We start from the raw sequence: 27,946 nt of genomic DNA, 5'->3' as shown, positions 1-27,946 counted from the left end.
CTGTTGATGGTGAGCTTTCTTTGAGCAGTTAAGCAGTCAGCATATTTTATAGATATCACAGATGATGCTTTCACACTTAGAGCATCTTTCCAGCTGATGTCACTGAGACTTGTTGATACTGATCACTTTCATTGAGTCTTTGAATCAGTAATAAAAAGAAACTATTTCCAACTGTCATGTGAATATTAGCTTGGATCTGTAGGACTCTTCCAGCACAGTTGTGTCTGCATCTTATTTGGACGATTTCTAGGCACTTTCCACCTGCTTCAGAGAACAGAGGGGCTCCTGCAACAGTTTGAAAGCATTTAAGCTGAGCTTGATAGCTCCTTCTTGTGGCATGCATTGTGGGGACACACCATTAGGAAAGTCGTGGGCTCACCATCCCACCCAGTCCTTCGACCGTGTAGTGCCATGTGCGTAGACACTTGGGCTAGCTCAGATGCTCAAAGCAATATAGTGCAATGCTCCACCTGGACTCGTTTATCCTGCTTCCAGCTAACTCAGCTGTGCCGCGTCTGGTACCCAAGCTAATTACCGAAGACCTATCTTTTATATTTCTACACACCGCTGCGTTTTGCAGAACAGGCACTCAGTGAAGGAGAGCAACACTGGCAATCCAATTTCCGTGAATTAGCTTTCTGTTTGTGAAGGATTAAAAAGGTGAAGGTAATGGAAAGATTACAGGGGTTTTGCTCATAAGATGAGGTGGTTGAGTGTAGCAGTATTAAATGCAATGGGGTATATTTCTGTAGTTCATCAATTTATAAAGATTAATTCTACCTCTTAAACCCCACTGGGGTTTTCGTGTTAAAATGTGAAATGCCTGTCAGTCAAATGGTAGACATTATTGTTCTTTAAGTGACCTATTAAAATACCATTCCTTTTAATTAAAAATTATATTTGTGTTCTCGTGCAGGCCATGTTTGAGCAGTAGAAACTCTTTTCACGTGAGGCGCGTGGCAGGTAGAGAGCTGTCACAAGCTGTGTGACACACGCGTGAACAAGGAGGAGCGATGGAAGTCCCAGTGCAGCAACCTGTGGCTTGCCTTCGGCTCCCACTGACACAGAGGGAGACGGAGGGATAAGCAGCATCTCCCAGGAATACACCCAAACCCTTTGCATTCCTTGCCTAAGAAATCGCTCGTAGTTTCTTACCATGGCGTAGAAAGTTATAATACGCAGTGTTTGCCGTAAGTGTGTCACTTCACAGCACATGATGGATTACGTCCTTCCACACCCCAAACATCTCCCTTGTGCTGTAATTAAAAAAAAATAAATGTTGCAATGTTGAATTGGAAATATTTTCTGCCATACAATGAATTTGTTTTGTTAGGTTGCCTGGATGTAATTGCAACAATGTCAGTGTATTAAACCCTTGTCACCAGGTGGTGGTTTCCTGCCGCTACGCCGGTGCCAAGGACTGCTTTGCTCTGCAGCTCTGTTGCTGTTTACCTCCATCAGCAGCAGTGATTATTTCACTTCTGTGAAACTTTTTTTCCCCTTATTTTGTTCCCTGTACACATACTATAAATTATAGTTCTGTGCGAATGCTAACCACAAATCCTAAACAGTAGGAAGCGCTGCCATGCCAGAGAGCGTCTCCGCTGGGAGCTGGTTTTAGGTTCGCCTGAACTTGTCAGAGATCCGAGGGGAAGGCGTTCCAAACTGGGAAGGTCTGCCGGGCCCCTTCTACCCATCTGAAAATTGATCCCTCTTAAACAGTTTAGAGGGCCCTCGGGGTCTTACAGCTTACATAAAAAATGAAAGCCCTTCCTGTCTTAGAGCAGTGCAAGCAGTCAATACAAAAGAGAAAAATGATCTTTTAAGTGTATCCCATTGAATCCATTATCTTGAGGGCCCGTGCATGATGCTTCATCAAAACATCATCGTCTTGGTGATACATGAGGGAGAGGGTGAGGTGGCATTCAGGGGATTTCAGAGAAAATGCTGCAGTGCTCGCAGTGCCACAGGACAGGCTAAATATGGTACGAGCCAGAAAATGAGCAAAGCAGAAAACACTGATGTGTTCCTTCTTATAACAAATTGATTTCATATTTTACACGTTTGAAACAAGCAAATCGTTCAGGAAAAGTTTTGAATGTTTCTTTCGTAGGTATGAAAGTCCTATTGGGCATCTTTTACAATAATTGCTTTGCTTTTGATACGAATACAAACTTTCTTTCATATTTTTTGCATTACAAGGATAAAGAAAATAAGGGAAGAAAGGAGAATCCGTGTTTCTATCAGAATCAGTGCATTCTAGCGTTGTTTTGGTTGCGGGAGGTTTGGACTGCTCTACCATAAGCTGAATTAGTGTTGAATTTCTGGTTCTTGTGAGAAAGCGTCAGAACTGTTAGTTTTTAAACAATGAAGCTTTTTAAATCTTTTGCATGCCTGTATTAGTGATTCATATGCTTTTCTTAGACTAGCATGGAAGGAAAATCTTTGATTTCTGTTGTTCTGTGTTTGCAGTATTTACTTAATGGCACAGTGGTGTTTTACCAGATTATGTGGTTAGGAGCTGATCTCTTGCAGTTGGTGTTTCCTCACTGCAAAGAATAAGGATGTTACTCTTTGGTAGATTATATTCAATAAAACAGAAGAAATCAGATTTGTTTCCAAAAACCAGTAGTATCAATAATTCAGAAGTGCTATTGAAAAAATGTATTTTTGGAAGGCAAATAAAAGAATGAAGAAGTGGTATTTTTGAATGCAAACTGAGCTGTCAAACTCGCGTGCTTTGGGGTGTCCTCCATTTCCTTTGGTGAAAGGCTTGCTTAAATAAACTGAGCAGTAGGCAGTGGGTGTGTACTTTTGCACAACATACACCCAAGTGCTTTGTTGGCCAGGGTGATCCTAAAGGCAGAGCGCTGTCAACATTCCTAATTGGTTATTACCCAACAACGCACACCCTCCAGTGTCTTGGGACTACAAAACACTTTTTACCTAGCCTTCCTACATGAATAATGAAGCACTTCAAATATTCATCCAATTATAGTCAGCCTCTCTCTTGACTAAGGGTTGCCAAATGCAATTGGACATACTTCTAACATAGAATTTCAGGCTATATCTGTCGGAAGGGTTTAGTCATAATTCTTGACTTCTGGGGAGAGATTAGATAACACCATGATGGTAATTTCTCCAGCCTCCCAAGCTATTGTTTATTCACTTTTGCTATTAAATTCTGGTTTATTAGCAGTGTAAATTCAGAGTTTTATAAAAATATAGTTTGTGTTTTATTTTATGCTTGAAGCTTGTCACATGAAACTGCTTATGTTCTGTTGGAAGTAATAAGATGATTTACTAGTTCTCCAAGTGCTGTGGGTACAGCTGCATGTGACTGAAGTCACCATCAAGCGTATGAAAAGCAGAAAGTTAGCATATCTACTTTTCAAACACATAGACTGTATTTATTTTCCTCTTCTGATTTTTCAAAACATTTTGCTGCCAATCATGGTTGGCTTTTAATATGCCAGTGTCTGACTTTTTAAATGGATTTTTCTTGTGATGTGCTAACGTTCTCAAAAACAACGTCGTCATCCTTTGCAGAATGTGGTTTCATTTCACTTTACTAGCTTCTCTTAAGGATAAGCTCCCCTGAATGTTAATCTTCCCTCTGGCCTTCAAAAATCTGAGGAAGGTGTTGTGCCATACCCCTGCTCATGCCAGTTTCCAGCCCCACTGCAGTAACGCTGTAGGGAGTCACATTGGCTCCAGCATCCTGCACGGAGGAAAACCCCGTGACAGCGTCCGTCTTTTCAGTGTGAAGGAGATGCACGAGTAGGGACGTGGTGATAAATACCGTTCTAGGAATGTGTAAGCTATGGGGAATGGTGGCAGGAAAGCTGCCTCCCTGCTCGTATTTCCTCCATGAGACCTAACGTGCAGGAAAGGAATAGGAGGAAAAACTGCTTTTCTGTAACTGAAGTGTGTTTGGAGGCTCCACTTTTTATCAGGCATTCTCGTTTTCCCAGCTTCTGATATTGTTGTCTCATAAAGCTAGGCCTTGGGCCATGCCTTTCATACCGGCCTGTTTTCGCTTAGTAGCTCACCCCGATAAACTCATCAGCAGAGCTACAATTGCGCTTTCCCGCTTCTGCTTCGAATTAATGGTGTAGCTCTCCAAAACTGAATGGATGCTGCTCTCTGGACCACAGAGGTCTGGTTCCAGGTGAGTGTTTAATTTCTTGCTTCGGAATTAGAAATAAAAGCCTTAATCAGGGATGTTTCATCCTTCTGTCTTCGGTAGGCTCAACAAAAGGAAGGGTGAAAAGGATGCTATTGGAAGTCGCTGCTTGTCTGGTGTTGTTACAAGGCACAAAGCTTTGGTTTGAAAATAGAAACAGCTGGTATGGCTGCAACTTTCAATTGCTTTTAGCCTCCATGTAGGTCACATTATTTCCTATTAAAATGCAAAGTAGCTAAATCAGAGGCGTGAGTCCTTCTCCCTACTCTTTATTAATGAAGTCCTGAAAACATGACAAACGTGAAGGGTCCTAGGAGTGATGAAGAACATATAATAGGCTTCTATACCATGCAAAAAGGGTAACACTGGTAGGGCTTTAAAGCTCTGCTAGGGCTTGCTGGACTGTTCCCGATTGGGACAGAGCTTGGTCACAGCTCCTCCGGGAGTGTTTCTTCCAAGGGCCCTTTCTGTTGCTGTGAAGGACTGCAGGAAGGACTCTGTCCCTTGGCCTTGCATGCCGAATTTTTTTCTTTGCAGCATGCTTCCGTGGGGAAAGGTGAGCATTGATGACAGTTTTATCAACTGGAAATTGCAGAGGCTGCAGACAGAACAAAATAAATAGGGTGAGGTCCCGGAAAAACAGGGCCAGTGAAATCTAGTCCCGATAAAGGTCAAGTTTGTTGTAGCACGTTGCTGACTAAATGTACATATGAAACAAGGACACATCCATCATAGCACAGAGAGTTTACTTTCCTCATTGCTGTGCTAATATTATTCTGCTGTAGTAACAAAGCTCTTGCAGCAGCACAGCAGGGCAGTGAGGGAGCGAGCTGGGAGGGTCGGAGAAGTCCTGTTAAGAGGTGACTCCACACAGTTCAGCTGGTGGAAATGTGCTTCTGTCAGCTTTCCCTGCTTCAGAGGCTGAGTTGAAACTCCTTTTTGACTTGTCTAAGTGTCTGGTGATAATAAATAATAAGCCAGTGATGTGCTCTCAAAATTAGATGTGGAATCTCATTTCACTTGTATTTATAGACTCTAAGGAGCAAACGTGTCTCGTCTGACTTTGATCCTGCAAAGAAACCTGAGCTAGCTGTGGTCACACAGTGGCTCTTTCTATACCCCTCAGTATTGTTTAGCAGAGGATTTTCCACAAAGATCAACCAGCCCTTGAAGTGTAGTGGAGAAATACCCCTTCCTTTTGACAGTCTGTTGTGAGGCTCAAGTCTTAGTCAACACTTCTCACTGATCCCTGCAAAGCCATCGCTAACCGCCTTTGCATTAACGGAGTAGATGTGGCAGACTCCTTCCTTCCTTCCAGCAGTGTAAATCCCTCGGGCACATCCCTGCCAGAGGTCTTTTAACATCAAAGCAGGTAGGTATCTGCTGGTGGCAACGAGAGGCGGCAGAGATCACTGGTGTGCTTGCGCTGCTGTTGCCTGCTGCGGCTGAAGCTCTGTGTGGGCTGCCAGATGCAAGGATGGGGCTTATGGGTGCTGTAGGGCTTGGGGCAAGGATCTGACAGGGGAAGCTGCAAGCAGATCTCGGTCCTATTGCTGCTGTTCTATTGACTGTATCGCTGCAATGTCAGAGGTAATGTCACAGACCCCAGTCTGACCTCAGGTGCCTTGTGCCTCCTGTTAAAACCTATCACGAAGCTGGTGCTCAGCAGCAGGTTCTGCCTTCTGCTTCACCACTGGGCACCTGGGTCCGTTTTGCCTCCTGTGATTTTTTTTTTTTTTTTTTTTTTTTTTTTTTTTTGGTAGGCATCTTGCAATCTTTCCTTCTGAGGGAAGAAAAGCTGTGCAAAAATGAATGGCTGAGGACTGCACCATAGGTTTTCCTCACAGGGGACTGCTTGGGTAATGCAAATAAATACAGGCTTTTGGACATGCAATGGTTAGCAAGAGAATATAGTTTGTTGGTCTGGCTCATAGTCAGAGTTGGTTGTTCTAAGGCATTATCTTTCCCCAGACTCCTTCCTTTTCATTGTGCTAATTAGCTTCTGCCTGCTTCTAAATGTTAAAAAAGCAGGTTTTTAGGAAGGTAATGGAAAGTAGTCAGATTCATCCCATAGCCCCAAACTGTTTATTGTATCACAGGTGGCTTCTGGGGAAATGGGGGGGGAGAGCTTTGAAACAGTGCAGCTCCTGATTACCTCAAACTATTTTCAGGCTTCTGCACCTTTTGATAATGTGGTTCTGTAGATCTCCTGTAAAGATAGTAGAAAACAATTACATCTGTGCCTTGTGGTGATGCAAGAGAAAAAAATCAGAAATCTACCAAAACACCTGAATTTCTGCTAAATTAAAATTTTATTACATTCAGATGTAGAGCAAAAAGTATTGATATTAAGTAGCTACACAAGCGAAGGGAGTAATGCAAGGTTGTTGTAACATGTTTTATTTTCAGCAAGCACAGAGAGGAACAGAACTTTTTGAAACAGTTTTCTGTCCTTGAAAACGCCTGTATGGGAACTTGCATTATTCTAAAAAACTGTAGTTTTGGAATTCAGGATTTTTCTCCCTGAATTATTAGCTTTTTTCTTGTTGCTAAGGGAGTCATATGTACCTGTCTCGGTTGTCGATCAGTTCGTTTGCAGTACCAGTCATTAGTTAGTGCAAGCTGCAACTTAATTGATTGATATGAGAGTCGTGCAGTGGTACCAATGCCAGGGGACAAGGGCAGGTGCAGTATAGAAAGACCCTTAGGCAATGGCTTTCCTCCCCCTTGCAAAATTTTTTAATGCAAGTGTAGTTAAACTTGGTTCTGTCTTTTTAAAGAAAAGCTTCAGAGTTAAGCGAATGCAATAATGAAAATGTACAGATTCAAGCAGTGGGCTGCTCCACAATCAACATCTTTTTGCTAGTTTAAAAGCAGTGCTCAGCTTGGTAGGCAACTTGGTGTTTATTAGCCACCTGGAATTGCCACAGGGAAATTTTGGGTTGTGCTGGTTTCTACCAGGAAGTTCTCAACAGATGTAACATATATATCCTCGTGATTGTAAATCCTTCAGACTGGTGGAGTTATGCTTAAATTTGTCTGTTTCTCCACAGATCATTTCCCGTGTTGTCTGTATTCAGAACTCATTAGTTGCTACATTAGAGTTGATGTGATTTTTTTTTTTTCAACCGTATGATCACCAGTGCAGCAGTACACGAGGCGTATGTGGAACGAGATCCAGTCCCACGTCGGTGGGCTGGGCTGTGTCCTGTCCGTTGCCTGTAGCTCCATTCTAGAGTCAGCTCACATCAACACCCTGCTAAAATACTCGAGGCTGACTGCCTGCATTTAGGAAACAGGGATCCTAAACACAACTTTGGATGGCACTCTTCTGTGTTTCCTTTGGTAAAGCTGCGTCTCAGGAAGAAGCTAAGAACAGTGGGCTCCTCTGTGTGAGGGTAACCTGAATTGCAGGGGAAAACAGCACTTAGATTAGAAACATTAGAAATTCCTACGCGTTTTAGGAGCACTGCAAACTGTTGCTCACAACTTCCTATCGTATAGATTTGTAATTTTTTGTTTAATAACACCTGGTTTTCTGTTGAAATGAGTATCTAGGAAGAATAGTGTTAGACTGTGTTTAATGTATAGATTTCAGTGCAGTTAGGTTCTGGTCATTTTGTGAGTGGGATATGCTTGCCTTAACATGGGCAGCTAGTGCCTGTGCATGGTCCCTGCCTGGCCTCCTGTAGCTGCTCCAGGAGGGTATGAGTCTGCAGTAGTGCCCCTGTGCCATCCCCCAGCCCTTTGGGAGTCCCAGAGATGCCCCAGAGCATCTCGAGTGGCACCAGACACCTGTGTTTAGGCAGCTGAATCACATCCTGGCTGTCCTGTATTAAAGGCATCATGATGTAACATTTAGTTTTGTCATGTGGTATTTTTGAGGATTTCACTGGCTGCAATTACAGTGTCTGTTTTCACATATGTGGAGTAATTATTCTTTATGCCACTATTCATGGGGCTATATTGCTGCTGTACTGTATCTCAGTTCTCTTCCTTTCTTTTCTCTTTACCTCCTCCACAGAAATACATCTGACACACTGTTGGGTTTGGTATGGCTGCAGGGATGATTACACCATGACAGCATCTAATTTAATAAACAATAAAGCCACTCATTTGTATATGTAAAGTTTGTCAATGGAAATAATGTTATCTGTGTGCTTTTTATCACCCCCACCACCAGCAGAATGTGCAGGCGTGGCTCTGGCATTTCTAACCTATACATTAAGCATTATTTATGGCTCAGAGACACTGTCTAAGCTGTTTTAGGTGGACTTTCCTGTCCTCTTAACTGATCAGTGCACAGGTTTTGTATTAACTGATTTGGTTAATGGTGTGATTTTCCTAGTTACTGAAATGCTTGAATCATTTCAGCCTCTCTTGCAAGCAGTTAAACATGCAAATGTGTAGGAATGAGTTATGCGGGTATGAACACGTCTCTCTATGTAGGCACATGTGTGTGTCCACACTAGGAATCACAGCAATGTAATTGTAACGTATATAAATTAGAGTTAATCAAAACAAGAGCAGTGTACGGCCCTGTGTTTCTCATACTGAATTCTGTGCTCGTAACACCCACATCTTCATTGCCTCTGTTGTGTATGCTCTCATGCTATCTGGATTCTCTTTCTCAAAGAATTTATAATCTGGGTTGTTAGCCTGGAAGTACTATTTTTGGTCTAGGTGGAGGAATCTGTGATCAGGTGAACTAAGCAGTAAAGCAAAACACAAATGTTTGAGAGAAGTATAATAAACGTGTTATTGGGTAGCTGGCCTTGCAGCTTCTCTCATTGCGATTAAAGTCAGCTTTATAGGAAAAGAACATTATTAGGGCAGCCAGGGTGACCTTAATTTGTTGTCTTCATGGTGTATGTGTAGTAATACCATCTCCAGTATGTGATTGCCTGCTGCTGTGCACAGAGAAATGTGGTGCTTAATTAATAAACAGGTCATCAGCATCTCCTGTTCCTCCTCAGTTTAGTATGTGTCCTTGGGCTGTATTTTCTGCGTATTATTTGAGTCCTGTTCTGAAGGTGTTGTTCTTGCATGCTTTCTTTGCAGCATTCTTTCTTTGCAGCATTGGGGCTGTTCAGCCTGGAGAAGAGGAGGCTCCGGGGTGACCTTATAGCGGTCTTCCAGTACCTCAAGGGGGCCTACAAGAAAGATGGGGAGAGGCTGTTCAGGAGGGCCAGTTGTGATAGGACAAGGGGTAATGGTTTTAAAATAGAGGGAGGTAGATTCAGGTTGGATATTAGGAAAAAATTTTTCACCATGAGAGTTGTAGAACACTGGAACAGGTTGCCCAGAGAGGTGGTGGATGCTCCATCCCTGGAGACGTTCAAGGCCAGGTTGGATGAGGCCCTGAGCAACCTGATTTAGTTGGAGATATCCCTGTTCCTTGCAGGGGGGTTGGACTAGATGACCTTTGAAGGTCCCTTCCAGCCCTAACGATTCTATGATTCTTCAGTCTAGTACCTTCTTGCTTCACTCAAAGGAGCTCAAAAAAAATAAGGCAGGCGTGCTTAGTGGTGGCATCACGCAGGAAATCTGACACGTGTGTGGACAAAGTTTGTTTCTCCAGGGCAGCCCCCTTCTGCCTTTACCTATGTTCCTTTCCTGCAACCCCTTCCTCATCCATTAGACCTTCTACTCCTCCAACAGATGAAGCAGGGGCCTCATGGGCAACAGTCTGCTACACTGTACAGCCCTGGCTTCTCCCCAGATGTCATGCTGCCTGGATTGAGGGTGCTGTGGGAAAACAGTAGGTCATTAAAGACCAAGTCTGAAGTGTAGAGGGAAGTTTGCAAGTGGGTGTTGCAAGAGCATCTCTAATTTTTGACATAACTTATGAACCTCATTTTGATTACGTTAATAACGTTCTTTATATGTGTATTTTTTTTCCTTTGTCTGTTCTTGTAGGGCTTTAAAAAAGCTGACTGAACTTCCTTTCCACCTGCCCTGGCAAATTTATCTTGTGACGGTCTGAGCCCAAGTTCAGCAGCAGGGCTGAAACCTGTTAATCTGTTTTATGGGCTTCTGCGGCACAAGCTAGCGCGAGCAAATCGCTGTCCTCTGGGTGAACTGCGCTTGAGGAGGACGTTACGAACTTTGCAAGTGACTTTCACGGGTGTTTATTGAGAGCAAAGGAGTGAGGATGTTTGGGAATACCTTATTCTTTTCTGGGCTGTGGAGGATGGTGTTTTCTGGAGATGCAGGCTCACCATAGTTAACAGCTAAATGTTTCAGAAGCATTTTCTCTCTCTGAGTTTTATTCATTAAGGGAGAGGCTTTTATTTAGGCTCCAGTGTATAAGTGACCTTTTTCCCTCTTGAGAAGCAGTCCCGGTGGGATCCCCCGTACAGCATGCAGAGGTTAGTTGTACAGACTCTTACCTTTATGGGCTGCAATGCAGGAGTTTGTGCAACACTTGTAAAGGGAAGGGCAAGTGCGGTCTTGTCCTGTCCATGGAAACATGTTGTCCTTTCTCTTTGAGGAGGCAGCAGGTAACAAAACAACAGAGGCAGGATTTCTGGCTAAGTAGCCAAAGTTGTGAAGATCTTGGAAAGCTTAATTCATTATGATTGCATTGCAATAATTGTTGTTTACAGGGACACAGGCTCGAGGCATATGAAGTGCGATGCCTGGTTCCCAAAGTAACCTTCTGGAAAGGGGCAGAGTTAGCGATATCGTAGCCCTTCTTACATAGCGTATACGTGCGTAACTGGTATATCAGTCGATTGGGTTTGGATCCAGACCTCATTTTGCTGATAGTTTTCTAAGGGATTTGATGGAGAATCTCAAAGTGTTTCCTAATTTCCAGTGATATGTACATGGAATTTTGATGCTGAGCTTTCTTAAGGATACAGAGGAGATTCTGAGAGCTCACAGTGGTTTGTTTGAATGAGGGGCAAACTTGATGTACGAAGGAATACATCACAGAATTTCTGCCATTCTGAGAAGGTTTTGTTGTTGGGTGTTCTGGGGGGTTTTTGGTGGCGTGTTTTGATTTTTTTTTTCCCCGATATCCAGATATTTTGAAAGGGAGATGGCTCTGGTGGCTTTTTGAAGTTGCTTTTTAACAGTATTCTCTCTCTGTGAATCTGCATTTACAGATTAATCAATAGGACTTTGAAGATGGGTTGTTAACATGTCTTTTTAAGAAAAATTGGCAGGTTTAAAGGAGAGTGGGTTGGAGCTAATATGTTTTTGCTTTTTACTTAAACATGATCCCAAGACACATTTTCTACTTTATTACGTTGCTGCCTGCGAAAGGGTTCAGTGTTCTGAATATATAGATTATCGTTGCCTGTAGGATGTTGTGCATTCACTGGTTTAGCTACTTTCTGGCTTTTGATATTGAACAGTAAACACTCTGGTTCTGCTCCTATCCTCCATTATCGGTACTCACAGCAAACCTGACCATCTTAAACATGATTAAAATATAATTCAAGTTATTAGCTAATTATGACGCAAAGTACTTAATTTGCCATTGCACCCTAATAACTTAAAGGTACTCCTGATAACTTGGTAATAACCGTATCATAAGCAAAAGGACACGGTTGCTACTAACTTAATAGGCAGCTTCCCTCAAGATAAAACATAAATAACGTACCTCAATGAAATCGGATTCAAGCTTAGTAAAATTATCTTGGCAAGCAAAGAGAATATTTGTTAATTTTCCTGTGAAATGTTATCATTGCCAAGAAAACTTGGTTACAAAAAACAGAGATGGAAAAAGTATTTGCATGAATAATTGATTTAACATTTCATTGGTTTAAATGATTTTAGGAAAAGTGGTTTTGATATGCACTGGAAAACTAAAAAGTTTTTAAGGACTTACTTGCAAGATATCAAACACTGTAGGAGGTGTGAGGCTTTAAGGCTTGCAGTCAGCTCTTCAGTAGATCCAGCGCGTGAGCAAGGCTGGAAAAAAGAGCAAGGAGAGATGGTGTGGTAAAGCATAAAATACTGGTGCTCAAGCTGTGGCTATGGCGCAGTGGCCGAGCCGGTGAGCTGGTGGATGTCACTGCTCTTTGCCTCATGTCCTGACAAACAGCTGAAGCAAAACACCTCTTCTGATGAGAGGGGGATGGCGACAGGTGTCTGCAGCCTCTGCCCTGGCTTCAGGTCCACTTGACTCGACATGTGGGGTGGGTCGATCAGAGCGCTGGCCGGTCGGAGAGGTGCCTTGGGGTCCTGGAGGAAGAGAGGGGCTGTGATACCACTCTGTAAATAGTGGTTTGACTGAAGGGACGGCCTGTTTTGGGATTATAAGACTTAAGTTTTCTGGAGATGGGTCTATATGGTAGCAAAAGGGCTTAAGGGAGTGATTGGTATCTGGAGACAAGCAAAGCTGTGAGGCTCAGGGATAGACGGGATGTCTTGGGGAGTGTCAGCAACTTCAGTGTCTGTCAGATAGAGGAACCTCACTTTGCCAGAAATGACGGGGATTGTGGAGGTGAGGATCCTGGTTTGGGTGGATGAACAGCTGGAGAGCAGAGGACAGACCCCTCTCCGCCACGTCTGAAGCCTGTAATGCAACCTAGAGGTTCAGGAGGTTTGGCTGCCATGAAATTGAAATTGCTTTTAAAATGCTTACCTGCCCAGCCTCATGTAAAAAGATGCAGATTTGGGTTGCAGCCTGTTTCTCTTATCTGTCTGTATCTCTCTGGTATACCAGAGCAAAGAGAGAAGGTATATGGTAAACAGAAACTCCCTGACCGTCTGCAGTCTGAGGATAGTGCTCTCCTGGCCTCACCCTTGCTGCCAACGTGCAATGTGAGAGATGGTTTCCATCTGCCCACAAATATAGTTTTCTAACCATGAGTCACCAGCTCTTGACATCCCATCTCAACTATTTATTCCTTTCTTTTCTAAAACATCAGCATTTCTACAAGTGCCGTTTGGGTCTGGGTGAATGATGGTCCTGAATTTGGGAACGAGCGTTGCAACATCCCAGGAGAAGGCTGTGACAGAGCCTGTGTTTTTTGGCCTGCTTCTGTTGGGCATTCGGGCACCCAGCACCCACTGTAAGGCTGTCAACCAGTATGTTGTGTACATCGCAGGAGTTCCTGTATTAGCTGTGTTTCATAGTGCAATTATTACTTTTGGTGTGAATCTCCTGGGTTGTTAGATAACCTGTTTGGCAGGTAAATACAGGTTTTAACTTTTCTTGGAAAAACTTCTTTTTCAGGCAAACAAAGATTAGGGTGTTGCGATTGACTTCTAGAGCTTTAGCCATTGAGTTTTTAGTTCACCTCAATGTCTCGAGACCCACATGTCCTCTTTTGTTCAGGTGTTATTTAGTTACACGTCTCATCATCTCCACGCTCATTCACGGCGTAGAAAGCCGTAGTTCGCTCTCGTGTAAGTAGCATTCCTGCAACATGACTTTACGGTGTTGTGCAATTTATTCTTTTCCAGTTAATGTGTCAGTTTGTCCATGTGGGTTAGATCCAATGACTATTTGTTCATTTTGTAATACGTCTGATTTGCTTTCATCTCTGCCCCTGGTGCTGCCTCTGATCAGGCAGGTTATAGCAAATCCCATGCGCTTTTTTTATTCTTTTCTCTGATGCATTCCCTGATGATACCACCTCACTCATTTCAGATCCTTCCCATCTGTTCCTCGCATGCTTTACTCTGCATTTAAGACTATTCACTGCTTCTTGTCTATCTCAATTTCTTCTAAATGTTTTATTAGCCCTCTGAGCTTGCCCTTACCTTTTCTTTCGCTTCCATGCTCGAATAACAATCTTAAGATTTTTGAAATGATCTCCATGTAAATGATTCAGTTCTTTAATCTTTAGCAAATATTTCCACAAAGGTTTGACATCATTCTACTCAGTATCTGGGATTTATCTGTTCTTTACAATGCTATGTAACATTTTCTTTTAAATCTCATAAGAACTGATGTTTTAATACCTGCCCTCGTACATCCTTTTGCTCTGTCGTTTTAGCTCCTATATGAATATCTTTTCTGTAGAAGGTTTAATGAGATTTTAGGTTTTAATATGTTTTTCCCTTGTTACCTTTGCTTTATAATCATTGTATTCATGCCTCTTCTGATAATGTAGGAACTGTCTGTGCCAAGGAATTCCTGAGACTCATGGACATGAAACCTTAAATTAAATGTAAGGAGGAAGAGATAAGAACAAATTATAATAGCACTGAGAGCAAGAGATTACAACAGGGTATTTGTTTAAAATGTGGTTTTCATAATATACGTTCCTGAAATTGCAAATGTATTCTGTTATATCATGTTTATGAGCCAACTTTTGTTATGCAGAGTTATAAAGATTGCTAGGTATTCAGTTGCTGTGGATCCAAATGATGTGAGGTATTCAAAAAAGAAGAGCAGGTTCTTACTGTTAAAATGTTCCTCTGAAAAAAAGAATAGAAACCTTGTCGTTCTCCACTTGGGTAGGATAGCATTTCTCCCTGGCGTGGATATCTCTTCAAATCTACTAGCTTCTAGGGGACAGTGCAAAATTATATAATTTAGACGTACGAGGAAGTAAAATTAAATAGCCATGAGATGAGCATACCATTAAGCAGATCTAATTTATAATGGGCTCTTATGCAAATTGCCTTTGAGCACTTAGTAAAAGAAAATGAAAAGAAATTAATAAGGACAACGTGGACTAAAAAGTCACAGGGAAAAAAAAAAAGTAAAAGCCTATTCCAGCTCGCTCTCCGCACACCTCAGAGTGTTAAATAAGCATTCCCATTAGCCACATAAATATAATGGTGTGATAGTAAAACTTGCATTCATTTGTCCTTTTAAAGGCCAAACCCCTACTCATTTTGCCACAGTGGCTCCAATGAGGTGAGTAAGATTTCAACTAATACACTTTTTCTTTGCCATGTAATTCATTATTGGAGAGAGAGAGATGTGTTTTCGTGAGTGCTTCACCCCTTGCTAGCCACTGACCTCGGTGGAGTCATGGGCCTTCACTTGCCCTCCCATTAGTGTGGGATCGTGGGTACCACAGTGTCACCGATGTTCCTCCTGATGCACAGTTCCCTCTGCCGGGTTATTAAACCCGGAGTTTAATCCTTATTAAAAGGAGTTTTTCTCCCTTTTTGTTGTTCTGCAAAAGACACAGACAGCAGGGAAAGCTGACAGCTTAAACTCTTGAAAACAGTTTACTAAAAAAAAAATTCCTGTTTTGAGTTTTTATCCTCTGATAACTATAATAATATGAGTAATAATATACGGAATGTATTCAATAATAAGAAATCTGTGTTTTCTCAGAGAAAAAAAAAGTTTGTTTCTACCTTAGGTTGAAAGTAATGCAATTACTGCCCCGTGTCAGGGGATTGAAACTAGATGATCTTTAAAGTTCCTTCCAACCCAAACCATTCTATGATTCTATGTTTATGCATGCTTGCGGACATCAAGACTTGCTGCTTTTTCATGTTCCTTGCATCCCTTTGATTACAAAAGGGAAGAATTTTAGCGCTGCCCACTAAGCCAATCTACAGAGCTGTGTCATTTTTCTTAGTGTTAAGTTGCGCAATAATTGACTTAATTGATATTGACCCTCTTGTTCCTAATTTTTGCTGCTTTACCACATTCTCAACTGAGGCAGAATATACTAAAGGGAAGTCTTTCTCTTTATGTGTATAATAATATATGTAAATATTTATACACTGAGAGAATAAGGTTATAAACATTTACAGTATGTATACACTTTTGCTGCAGACTGAGTATATTTTTATACTTGACGAACAGGACTTGTTTCTGAAGAATTTGAAAAATCCTGTAAGCAATGTCATCTTCCCATGCTAGCTTTTTGGTCTAGAAATGCTGCTGTGGGAGTGCTGGTCTGTGGGGAGAAGGATCCCACAGTATTTTATGGAAGTAAAATACTGATCTCTTCCATATCCAGTTGTTTTCTCCCCGCTAAAACCAAGCTTGCGGCTGTACCTGTTTTGCATCCTTAAAGTAAAGTCAAGCACTCTGATGGAAGCTGAGTTTTCCACTCGTTATATTTTCAACCCTTGAAGCATTCAATTTCTGACAGTGGAATATGATACTTAAAGCCATAGACATTAATTATTACCCATTGGAGGTCACACTTTCCACCCATGGGACATTCATTTTCCTGATATACAGAAAATTCCAGCCTGTTAGTTTTAATTAAATATTTCAGAAATACATCATCTTATAAATGGACTAGTTTCTTATCCTTTACCCTTGATATTTGGCTAATTCTGCATATAATTATCAGCTTATTTTGCAAGCCTCCTTCAAAGTACTTTCCTGTTTGGAAATCCATTCAGTTGTTACTTATTTGTCATTTAAAAAAAAAAAAGTTATCTTTACCAATCATTGGCCAGCACCATCAAGAAGGAGATGGGGAAAAACATGTTTCAGGTTTTCTTGGGAAGTGAAATTATAATAAACACGACTTAACAGTCCCTTCTCATGCCAGGGAATTGATGTCTCTTAAGCATTTATAAGTGTGAGACCGAGCAGGAATAACAGCAGAGCTGTGGGTGGCAGGGAGCAAGGAGGACGGTTACTCAAATCATATTGTATAGAAAAGTTGCCAAGCGAGGCACGGCAGAGAGCTTGCTGCTGTGCTTCCAGGAACCCAAGAGTACAGGGGGAGGCTGGAGGGTGAAGGTGTTGGTCATTCCCCAGATCCTGGCAGAGCCCAGTCCCCTCTCCAGATGGGTGTAGCAAATGCAGCTTAGGAGAAGGACCGTGCCACTAGATTTACGTCCCATATTATCTCAAATCTTTCCCTGGAGGCCATGTGAAGGAAGCTGGAATCTAGGTTTTTCCATCTGAAGAGGAAAAAAGCTTTAATTTTGTTTACAGAAGTCTCTCTGCTGAGGGTCTACCCTTCCAAAGCTGTTTTAACATGTGAAAGTGCAGTTGTGTATTGCAAAGTGAAGGGAATTGGGATTTTGCAATTCCTTGGTTTTTTTCTGCTGCTGCACAGCAGCAGTGCACTAAAGCAGTGCTTTCTGTTGCCTCTTCCAGCCCAGACCCAAAGCCTTTCAGGTCCCAGGTAGCACTCCTGATAGCTGTGTGCTCTTGTCAGCGTTATGGTTTTGTCAGAAGGCTCCATCCTCTGATACTGTCTTGTTCTTCTCCTAAACAATTAATAAAATGAAGACAAAAAGCCTAGAGGTTTAAAATATGTAATTATAGTAGTAATTTATAACTAGGAAAAATGCTGCAGAAACCAATTACGATTATACGTTTCGGTAATGACTGACTTGGCCAAATATCTGTTTTGTGTGTGAATTCCATGATAGATTCCAAGACGACATGCTTGAGTATAAGGGAATTAATTGTAAATGCTAAGTGCATCCATATTAGACATAAATGTTACTCATCCACCTAGTGAACAAGAACCCATATTATATGGCCTCTCACAGCTAAAATTTTGAGCAGCAGGGCAGGCAGAAATAAGCATCCAAGGAAGAAAGCTTGAATTGCTGTAATGGATGTCTTTGAGAAAAAAATATTTTGTACCTGATCATTCTGCAAAATATATTTAGTTCCTTATATGTTACAGATGTCATGTGACTTGAATTGATTCAGGCATTTCCTACAGAAAATGTAGGGAGGGATGAAGGGAGGCCCTTCATGAAGGGAGGCCCTTGAGAGGGATTTGAACAGACTGGATCGTTGGGCTGAGGCCAATGGCATGAGCTTTAATAAGGCCAAGTGCAGGGTCCTTCACTTGGGGTATAAAAACCCCAAGCATCGCTATAGGCTCGGGGAGGAGTGGCTGGAGAGCTGCCTGGCGGAGAAGGACCTGGGGGTGTTGGTTGACTACCGGCTTGATATGAGCCAGCAGTGTGCCCAGGTGGCCAAAAAGGCCAATGGGATACTGGCATGTATCAAGAATAGTGTGACCAGCAGGAGCAGGGAAGTGATCCTGCCCCTGTACTCGGCACTGGTGAGGCCGCACCTGGAATATTGTGTCCAGTTTTGGGCCCCTCGCTTTAAGAGAGATATTGAGCTCCTGGAGCGAGTCCAAAGAAGGGCGACCAAACTGGTCAAGGGGCTGGAAAATAAAACTTATGAGGAGCGGCTGAGGGAGTTGGGGCTGTTTAGCCTGGAGAAGAGGAGGCTGAGGGGAGACCTGATTACGGCCTATAAATACTTGAGAAAAGATGGTGGGGAGGTGGGGGAAGGGGGAAGGGCTCTTTACATTAGTGATGGGTGATAGAACAAGAGGAAATGGGCATAAGCTTAGTCAGGGGAGATTCAGGTTGGATGTTAGGAAGTATTTCTTCTCTGAAAGGGTTGTCAGCCACTGGAATAAGCTGCCCAGGGAGGTGGTTGAGTCCCCATCCCTGGATGTGTTTAAGAATAGGGTGGATGAGCTACTTGAGGATATGGTTTAATGGGGATTAGGGATGGTTGGACTCGATGATCTCTAAGGTCTTTTCCAACCTAGAAATCTATGAATCTATGAATTGTGAACAGCCAGTTGAGGTTAATGTGGTTTTATTTCTTTCCTGGGCTTCATCTGTCCCAGCTGGTGAGAAAGAACAGATGAGACTTGTACTCTGTTCACAGCTTACTACTGGGTGTACTACCGAGCTCCCTGCTGCGGACACAGATATCACTTCTATCTCTATTTGAGTTGGCTGTGTCGTTTCGAAAGAGAAGGTGTATGGCTGTGGGTGCAAAGTGGTGTGTAGTCACCCAGAGCCCCATCCCTTTGCAATTCCCTGAGACTCCACTGCAAGCCCTGCTGTCTCCCCCTCTTCAGGAACCACTTCTATGTTTTACCTCTTGAACCTTTCCTGGAGATGCCTTTCTGCTGGCTGATGGATGGGACGTCTCAGCCTGGGACGCTTCATGCAGCCAGGAAGGTTGTTCATCTCTGAGTTTTCAGTGGCTTTTTTTCCTGCTGGTGGTAGGGAATGGTTGTTTCTTCCCCACATTTATAACAAAAAATAGTATGCCGTGACTGTTCATTGTCTTCTTACGAAAAGGATAGAGTGGGCACAGACTTGTACCTTATCTATGCCACAATCTGAGCGTGATCAGGGAACAAAAGTGCCTGTCAGTCCCCTAGCTCCATGCTGACATACAGTGATATGTATGCTCTTTAGTAACCTGCAGAGGTTTTACTGTGCTGGTTCCCAAAACAGATTGGTTATATTGGGACAAAAACTGCATAGGAATGAGCCTTTTCATTAAAGTTTCATTAAAATAATGAAAATGCAGTATCTGCAGAATATTTCCAGTCATGACGAGGCTCTGAAATCTTGTCCCAAGCCATCAGTAGTATTTCACATGGAGTATCCGAGTGATGTATCGCAAGCGAACTATTTCGAGTCTGTTTTGTTTACAGTTCTGGTGTTGGAAAGAATCAAAAAGCACTTCCATGTCGCACATGCGGATGTATAAACAGGCTCACAAAATCAAACCTGCCCTGGTCGCTCCTGGTGATTTCTTTGGGAAACCGCCGGTGACTCAGGAGCGTTTTGCAAACACCCTGGTGCAGAAACACGCCGTGTGTTTCGTGTTACTCCGGCGGGGGTTTTGTTCGGAGTTTTCAACCCTTCCTGCTGCTCTAATGAAAGCAGGTTTGTGGGGCACGCATCCAGAAAACCTGTGCACGTCCAGCGGTTGATGTTGCAAGAGCTGCTGGCAAGCGGAGCCTCTCTAGGTGGCTGCGTGGTTCTGCTGGGTGGAGTCTAAAACCAGAAATTTTTTCCTGATTATTTTAGAGTGTGCTAATTGATACCTGCTGCAAACTGAATTTTTTCTGTTTGAAACGTTATAAAACTTTGTATCCCCAGCTTCTTATTCCCACCATGTGCTGCCCCCTCAGCTGTGCCTGTCCAAGTGCTGGTTTCAGTAAATGGCATCCAAAAAATGAATGGGTTTTAAACCAAACAAAACCCAAGCAAACAACCAAAAAAAAAAAAATTTTCCCAAGCGCAATTTCCAAACTAAGTCAGGTTCACCATGCAGTCCCCTGGAAAGCAGAATGAAGTCAATCAGGGGGGTTGGTGCACCTGGAGGGATGGGATCGGCTGATGGGGGCTTTTGAGATGTCCAAAATCATCTAAGGGGCATCATATCAGGAGACATGGATTTGGGCAGGGAGGCTGGTGCGAGAGGCTCCTGCCCTGGCTGCTTCCCCCTCCGCCTTCCCAGCGATGCTGTGCTACTTAACAGTTTCTGAGGCCACGCTGGAAAACACCTAGCTGAAATTGTGGTTTGAAACCACCCCCTTTCTTACAAAGAGCTGCTTTGACAAAGTTGGCATGAGGGGGTTTTGCGGCGTTGGGTGGCTGGAGTGGTTGCTGAGCCAAGCTTGGTCTGACCCTATTGTTCGTTTCTTGTTTCCTCTCCAGAATCGGACGGCTTTTTGATGGCACGGAGCCCATTGTCCTCGACAGTCTCAAGCAGCATTATTTCATCGACAGAGATGGGCAGATGTTCAGATATATCTTGAATTTTTTAAGGACATCGAAACTCCTCATTCCTGATGATTTCAAGGTGAGATTTCCAGGGACTTGGGTGTTTTGCATGAGGGTGGTGAAACATTGGAACAGGTTGCCCAGAGGAGTTGTGGATGCTCCATCCCTGGAGGGGTTCAAGGCCAGGTCGGATGAGGCTTTGAGCAACGTGATGTAGTGGAAGGTGTCTCTGCCTGTGGCAGGAGGGTTGGAACTAGATGATCGTTAAGGTCCCTTCCAACCCAAACCATTCTAGGATTCTGTACCTTGGTAAAGCAATTATCTGTGTAGTCAAAACAGAGCCCTAGACGGGGGGGGGCTTGCAGAGTCATTCTGTGCTTCATTTCAGGTATGTGGCAAAGGGAAGCGTGGGGTTGCTAAAGTGGCATCTGTCAGCCTTTCCTAGAGTGGCATCAGTATTGAATTTTCCCCTCCTGGCTATAGCGTAATGGAGCAACCTTGCCACGTTTGACCTAGGGAAATTAAATATCGTAGGATGCTGATGGAGACAGAAGGGATGTTACAATCTGGAACCGACTGCTCATGAGCTTTGCTGATTACTTGTCCTCTCAACTGCTTTTATGCTTTCCCTCTGATTGCAGCAGCTCCAGCTTCCACTCCCACGCTGAAATTCAGAGAATGGTGTGGGAATCACAGTATTGACAAAATAAACTGCACACATGGTAATATTTGAGCATTAAGTCATAGAATATTTTCTCCCCCAGACTCTTGAATGCATACTGCAAGTTTAATTTGGGAGTGCTAGAGATGTCAGGGCTGAATAGTTCCATATGTGTTATATATACTTTCTTAAAGAGCTTGTGTTTTTTTTTTTCTTTTTAATAACAAACTAAATTTGTGGTAGTTCACCATACTAGATGTTAGCTTGCAGAGGCAGAGCTTCAGGCTCCGTGTGCTGTTCTGTGTTTATCCGCTTGTAGGTGTGTGGGTGTATATGTAGTGTCAGCGAAGTGAGCGCTGGAGACTGCAGTTGCAATCAGAACAGATTTTTATCATTACTTAATGAATGCCTATCAACGTAGCTGACTGTGCCATTAGTTCACCATAGGAAATACAGCGATTCAGATGGGACAGGAGAGGTGATAGGGAAGGGTTAGAGCAGTTTATACTGGCATGCAGTCTTTTATCCCTCATATCTGAGGCAGATTTTCAGGTGTTTGGGGCATAATAGGTATGAGGTTGAGTATTGCAGCAACCTTTGAATTATCTGCTGTAGACAAATACTTACTTCTTCCATGTGTCACAAGGGTAAACTTACCTGAATAACGTGGGAGTTTGGAACTAGCCGACAAGCATCATATCTCTCTTTTGAAGCCTTAGTGTGGTTTTGTGCAGCTCTCAGCGTTTGTCCTGAAGTTAATCAGAAATACAGAAAAAAGGAAAAGCTGCCTTCTATGCAATATTAAGAAATTATATATGCAGAGCATTTTAAACACATCAATATACTGTAGCTGTGCCCAACTAACATGATGATCAAAGGACTGTCCCCAGTTAAGGCTTTAAGTTGTCCAAAAGATTAGTGCTTAAAATGAACAATGGTCCTTGTTTCTTAAAAATATATAGATTAGATGACTTTTTTGATATACAGTAAAGGTAAGCAGTATTTTGAGCATGATTTAGGCGTCCTATTCTCATAAAGCATTCTGTCCGTAGCTCAAATTCAGGGCCATATTGACTGTTAGCAGTCTTCCTTTGTTGTCATTCTGTTCCCTAATTTTCATGTAATGCTCTTCTCTGTATAAATATTTTCCAAATGGTCTTACACTCTTAAACCTAGAAAAACAAGATTATTTTTTTTAATTTAAAAAATGGCAGCAGACAGACTCCAGATCATCAGTTCTAAATTATTTCTGTACTGGCTGCGCTTAGAAATGCGTTCTCTCCGCTCTGGCGTTTGAGACGATGTAGGAAACAATACTGTTGGCAAAATGGGGAGGTATTAAAAAATACTTAATTTTTAAAATGTAGTAATATGTGCAATTCATTATGCAAATATCTGAATCATTTTACACTTAGAACCATCGCAGGCTCCCTCATTTACATTCTTATACCTGTTACAATGCCTGCTAGTGTTGCTGTAAGACGCGATGGATCCTAGTGATGAATTTTCTGAATCCTGATTGAATTTTGTTCCATCTGTTCAATGAGGTCATTATTCTATGACATCACTATGGGGATAAAATACAGGAAAAAAATAGGATTTTTGCCTGGATTGTTCCGCAGCAGGAGGGAGCTGAGCAAGCACAGCCTCCCCCCAACTCCCGAACGCTGCTCTACTCGGTCTGTTTCAAGTGGCCGATGGTTATTTTTTGCTTGCGCCGTTATTTTATTGCACTTTCCTGCACAGTAATTGCAAACTATGTCTGAAGGGTTCCAGATCTAGAGCAGCGTTAGCCCGAATAACCATATATATTAAGTGGTACCTTAGCAATGCCCCTTTCTTAATTGTGCACAGTAATACATGTGTCTTTCAGGACTACAGTTTGTTATATGAAGAAGCAAAGTATTTCCAGCTTCAGCCCATGCTAGGAGAGATGGAGAGGTGGAAACAGGACCGGGAGAGTGGCCGCTTCTCAAAGTCTTGTGAGTGCCTGGTGGTGCGAGTTGCCCCAGATCTTGGAGAGAGGATTACGCTGAGCGGCGATAAGTCATTGATAGAAGAAGTGTTTCCAGAAATCGGTGACGTGATGTGTAATTCTGTCAATGCCGGCTGGAATCATGACTCAACGCACGTCATCCGATTTCCACTGAACGGATACTGTCACCTCAACTCAGTTCAGGTAGGAGGTCACATATGCATTTTTTGCAAGGGGGCCTGCTGGCCAGGTATCAGTGGGTTGACCCTCCTTCCTGTCACTGGAGAATTTCAAGGAAGAAAATCAGCTGGAGGCTTTGGGCTAGTTATTTACTTCTATGAGACAGGGCTGCTTTTTCAACTTATTTCACACATACCATCACCAAATCTCTTTGCAAAACAAACTCTAGTAGTGTTAAAAACCTGCTTTAGGAGGTACATGTTTGCCTCAATATAAAGACATTGTATATTTGGAGAAACATTTTTTTGACACTTGAGGCAACCATTCAAGCCTTCCTCCAGTCCCTTGCCCTGCTTGTTATAAATTGTTTTCTGGATTGATGAGAGGGCACAGGGACATCTCAAGCCAGAGAGGGAACATGCCACATCCCCACAGAGCTGCTGTGAGGGCACTGGGCTCTGTCCCTTCACCTGAGAAAGGCAGTGGAGATGCTCTGATTTACCAGAGTCCCCAGGAGCTCTGAAACTAAATAGGAATGATAGAGGAGCAAAACTGTGAAGCCCTGGTCTCTTATCCTGGGGAAGTGATGGGAAAAGGGAATTAATGTGAGAAAGAGATGACTGGACAGTAACATTGGCCAGCTGCTGAAAGGAAGGCCACTCTTCCACAGGGGGAGAACACAGCCAGCCTCTTCCTCCTTCCTGCTGAAACAGGACCTGGTATTTTTGGAGAACGAGAGCAGCCTGCAGCCACAGGAGAAGGCATCTGTTGAGTCTTACCCTCGTAGAGGGTACTTTGCCTCAGCCCTTTCTGCTGTCCCTTGAACTGGGGCATCATAGGAAGGCCTTGACCCTTCAACAAGACTATCAGGCAAGGCTTGTAATGTGGAGAGTACAGTAGGGGGAAGTTATCACAGATGTGGTTAAAAACTAGTGTGCCATTTTTCCAGTGTTACCCAGGTGGTCTTGCATTTGATAAAGAGATCCCTTCTTGAATAAATCACCATATACATTTTACTTCGGGTGAAGACAACATGTTCAGTCTTCCTCCCTGCTGAGATAGCGAAAGAAAAAGGCACGTCTACTTATTGCAAATAGGGACCCATCTGTTTCTGTGGTCTCAGGGAAGACCCTCCTCTTTCAGCAGTTTTTCCTAATTTATTATGGCATAGTAGAGGACGTAGCGATATCTAAAATCAGTAGCTGTTATGAAATGGATAAGAAAAAAATCTGGGAGTCAAATGCAGGTGATTTCTGGAAGAATTATAATGAACTTATAAGTTAGTGTCATCTGCTTTTATCCTTTGTTGGTTAAAAACAAACAGCCTCACACACCTGTCTCCCACCTAGTTAGCACATCCTGCACAGCCAGCACTTTGGAGTGAGAGCACTTCTTCACATCTGGAATTGTCACTAGCGCTATTGGTGCTGTTCAGTTTAGATACACCGCCTAAACTCTGCAGGCTTATGAGGAAGTTCTTACACTGAAGAGGCTTGAAAGCTGAGCTTGGCATCTTTTCATCTGCCAGGTCCTGCTTTCCAGGTAGAGAAGATCTGCTCTGCTCCACTCCCTCCCTGAGGAGGCGAGCCGAGTGCTGTTGTATGCACAGAGGACTCACCAGGCGTTGCAGATGTGGCAGCACTTAACACAGGAGTCTAGATAGGCCTATCTAGACCTGTCAAGATGTGGTTAGCCCATGTTATGCTTAGACAGTTGTGTCTCTTATTGGCTTTTACTGTCATGCTGAAACATCAAAGTTGTTTTGTAGTAGTGGCTAATGCAAATTTAGAACAGCCCTGCATGTAAGATTACAACTGAAAAGGGACAGGACCTTCAAGGAGGGTTATTTAGCCACATGTCATATGATAGTTGTCAAAGCAATTATATCCTTCAGTAGTTTATCTCTTATCCTGATGTTTACGTTTTTGTCACACAAATAAGAATTGATGTGAAAAACCTGAGTCAGAGTGGCAAAATATGCACAGGCTTCAAGAGAAACAATGATCCCACATTGATAATGATGCATCTTCCGTTTTCGAGAGACATAAGCATCTCCCAGTCCTAATAACAACATAGGGTGGGACAGGGACTACCAATAGTCTGGACCCCCCAACATAAGAAGGACATGGAGCTGTTGGAGCAGGTCCAGAGGAGGGCCACAAAGGTGATGCAAGGGCTGGAGCACCTCTCCTGTGAAGCAAGGCTTGAGAGAGTTGGGGCTGTTCAGCCTGGAGAAGAGAAGGCTCCAGGGTGATCTTATAGCAGCCTTCCAGTACCTAAAAGGGGCCTACAAAAAAGCTGGAGAGGGACTTTCTACAAGGACATGGCGTGATAGGACAAGGGTAATGGCTTTAAACTGAAAGAGGGGAGATTTCAATGAGATCTAAGGAAGAAATTCTTCATTCTGAGGGTGGTGAGGCGCTGGAACAGGTTACCCAGAGAAGTTGTGGATGTCCCATCCCTGAAAGTGTTCAAAGCCAGGTTGGATGAAGCTTTGAGCAACCTGGTGTAGTGGAGGGTTTCCCTGCCCATGGCAGGGGGGTTGGAACTAGATGATCTTTAAGGTCCCTTCTAACCCTACATTCTACGAGTAGACCTGGAGAGTGAAGTGCAGACTAAGTGATTTGCCCAGGGCTAGGTTGGTTTCCTGACCAATTGCAACCATTGCATTTTTTCTCCAGCTCTATTTTTCAGTGGCTTGCACTGAGACATAGTGGGATATTTTGGTTTATGTTGTCAAAAGCTAAAGGTCAGGATAAACAAAAATTGCACAGACGTTTTGATGGTTGCTTCCGAGCCTCTTATCCCACCTTCTCCTTTTTGAGTTTGTCTGCTGTGTAATTAGCCATGCTCAGGTATTTTGGAAAGACATTTGCTGACCTGAAGCAATACATGTAAAGACATGGCATGTCTTGTTTTAAGCGTTTTTAAAACACAGCTCGCTTCTCCCCTCACCTCAGTCCTCTGCAGCCTTCTGCCGCGCTGCTTGCCCTTGCTGTCCCAGCACATGTGCAACCCAATTTGCTAATTGGTGAAATAGCTGGGAAAGACTTGGTAGGCATCTGCTCCCAGCACAACTCCAGGGAGGCCTGGTCATGCTGGACAGAGGGTCCCACATCCTGTGGCGTGCGGGAGCATCCACCCCTCCTTGGGGCTGGTGGCCATCACTGCCAACCCTGGTGAAGCCCTGGAAGGCTCTCCTTCACAGGTGAGGCGAAGGCCAGGCAGCAGAACAGATAAAGAAGATAAAAGCAGTGAAAAGTATAAGCACAAGAAAGAACACCTCAGCCCAGCAGTTACAGAAAAACAGCATGAACATGGGTATTTAAAAAAAAAAAGGTGAAACAGTGGTGTGGAAGGAGGCCATGCTTGTAGCAGCCTGAAGCCAGTGCTGAGGTCTTTGCAGCATCGCTTGTTGGGTGAGCTGCGTGGGTGCATCCCCTTGCCACTACAGAAATCCTGCCTGACCTTTTTATTTTCCTTTTATTTTTTTCTTTTTGTCATTGCATTTCCCACTGGAAGCAAGACTCGCGTTGTGAAAAGGGAGGAAAGAAGGTGAATAGGCAGAACTCATTAGTCCCATAATTAAAGTTAAAAGGTAAACCTGTGGTTTTACCACAGGTAACTGTAACCACAGATCTTTGCAATCACGGTTGGTTTTTAAGTGTCTAGAAAATATGATGGTAACTTTTCTGAAATTATGACCACAATATCTGTGTGGTCACCATTTAGTTGAAGTGTTTGCTCAGCATCCTCCGGTGTCTGCTTTAGAATCTGCCCTTTTGTAGTGTAAATTTTGTGAAGCAGAGAATGCATTTTTACAGGCATGTTTCTGTGGCTAGAAGTATACCAGATTTGTTGGCAGTATTAGAAAACCAAAATATCTTTTTCTTCATTTTTCTTCCTACTGCTCAGTGGCCAAAGTCAGTAGAAATCAGTCCAACATAGTGAAGCTGGGGGAGCCGGTTAGTGGGTCTGTGTAACCACTTTTGTTTCCTAGCTAGATCCATTTAAAAACAGTGGTTATTGTCCTCGGACAGCAAATAATCTATTTATTTACTTATACATTGGTGTTTGTTTCCTCTTTTTTGCAGGTACTTGAGAGGTTACAGCAAAGAGGTTTTGAGATTGTTGGCTCATGCGGAGGTGGGGTGGACTCTTCCCAATTCAGTGAATATGTACTGAGACGAGAACTCAGAAGGACATCTCGTGCACCCTCCGTCATTCGAATAAAGCAAGAACCTCTGGACTAAAATGGACATGTTTCTTTATGCAAAAAAAAAAAAAAAAAGGCAAAGAGAGAGGGAGAACAAAAAAAAGGGGGAGACATTTCTTGTGCAGTTTGGACTTCAAACAAGTCCTGGAACTAAAATTGAATAAAAGACACATTTATATCAAATATAGAGACCACACCTGAATTCGTATGGGAACATTTGGAATAGTAGTAAGAATAATAACCTCAAGGTGTAAAAGAAAACACACACACACACATATATAAAAAATATGTATGTATATGTATGTTTGTACATAT

At 43.0% G+C, this 27,946-nt stretch overlaps 1 protein-coding gene across 1 annotated transcript in view; it reads left to right on the top strand.

Moving 5' to 3' along the window:
• Positions 1-27,668, top strand: part of KCTD1 (potassium channel tetramerization domain containing 1) — a 71,019-nt gene extending 43,351 nt beyond the window's left edge. Inside the window, exons 3-5 of the mRNA XM_086609240.1 lie at positions 20,534-20,678; positions 23,134-23,439; positions 27,510-27,668. Of these exons, the coding sequence (XP_086465366.1) occupies positions 20,534-20,678; positions 23,134-23,439; positions 27,510-27,668 (610 nt within the window). The remainder of the gene's footprint in view (positions 1-20,533; positions 20,679-23,133; positions 23,440-27,509) is intronic.
• Positions 27,669-27,946: the final 278 nt, after the last annotated feature.

Source organism: Tauraco erythrolophus, chromosome 3, assembly GCF_009769465.1.
Source record: "Tauraco erythrolophus isolate bTauEry1 chromosome 3, bTauEry1.pri, whole genome shotgun sequence".
Classification (NCBI taxonomy): Eukaryota; Metazoa; Chordata; class Aves; order Musophagiformes; family Musophagidae; genus Tauraco; species Tauraco erythrolophus.
Note: the sequence above shows the minus strand (reverse complement) of the source record. Positions and strands in the feature narration are given on the sequence as shown.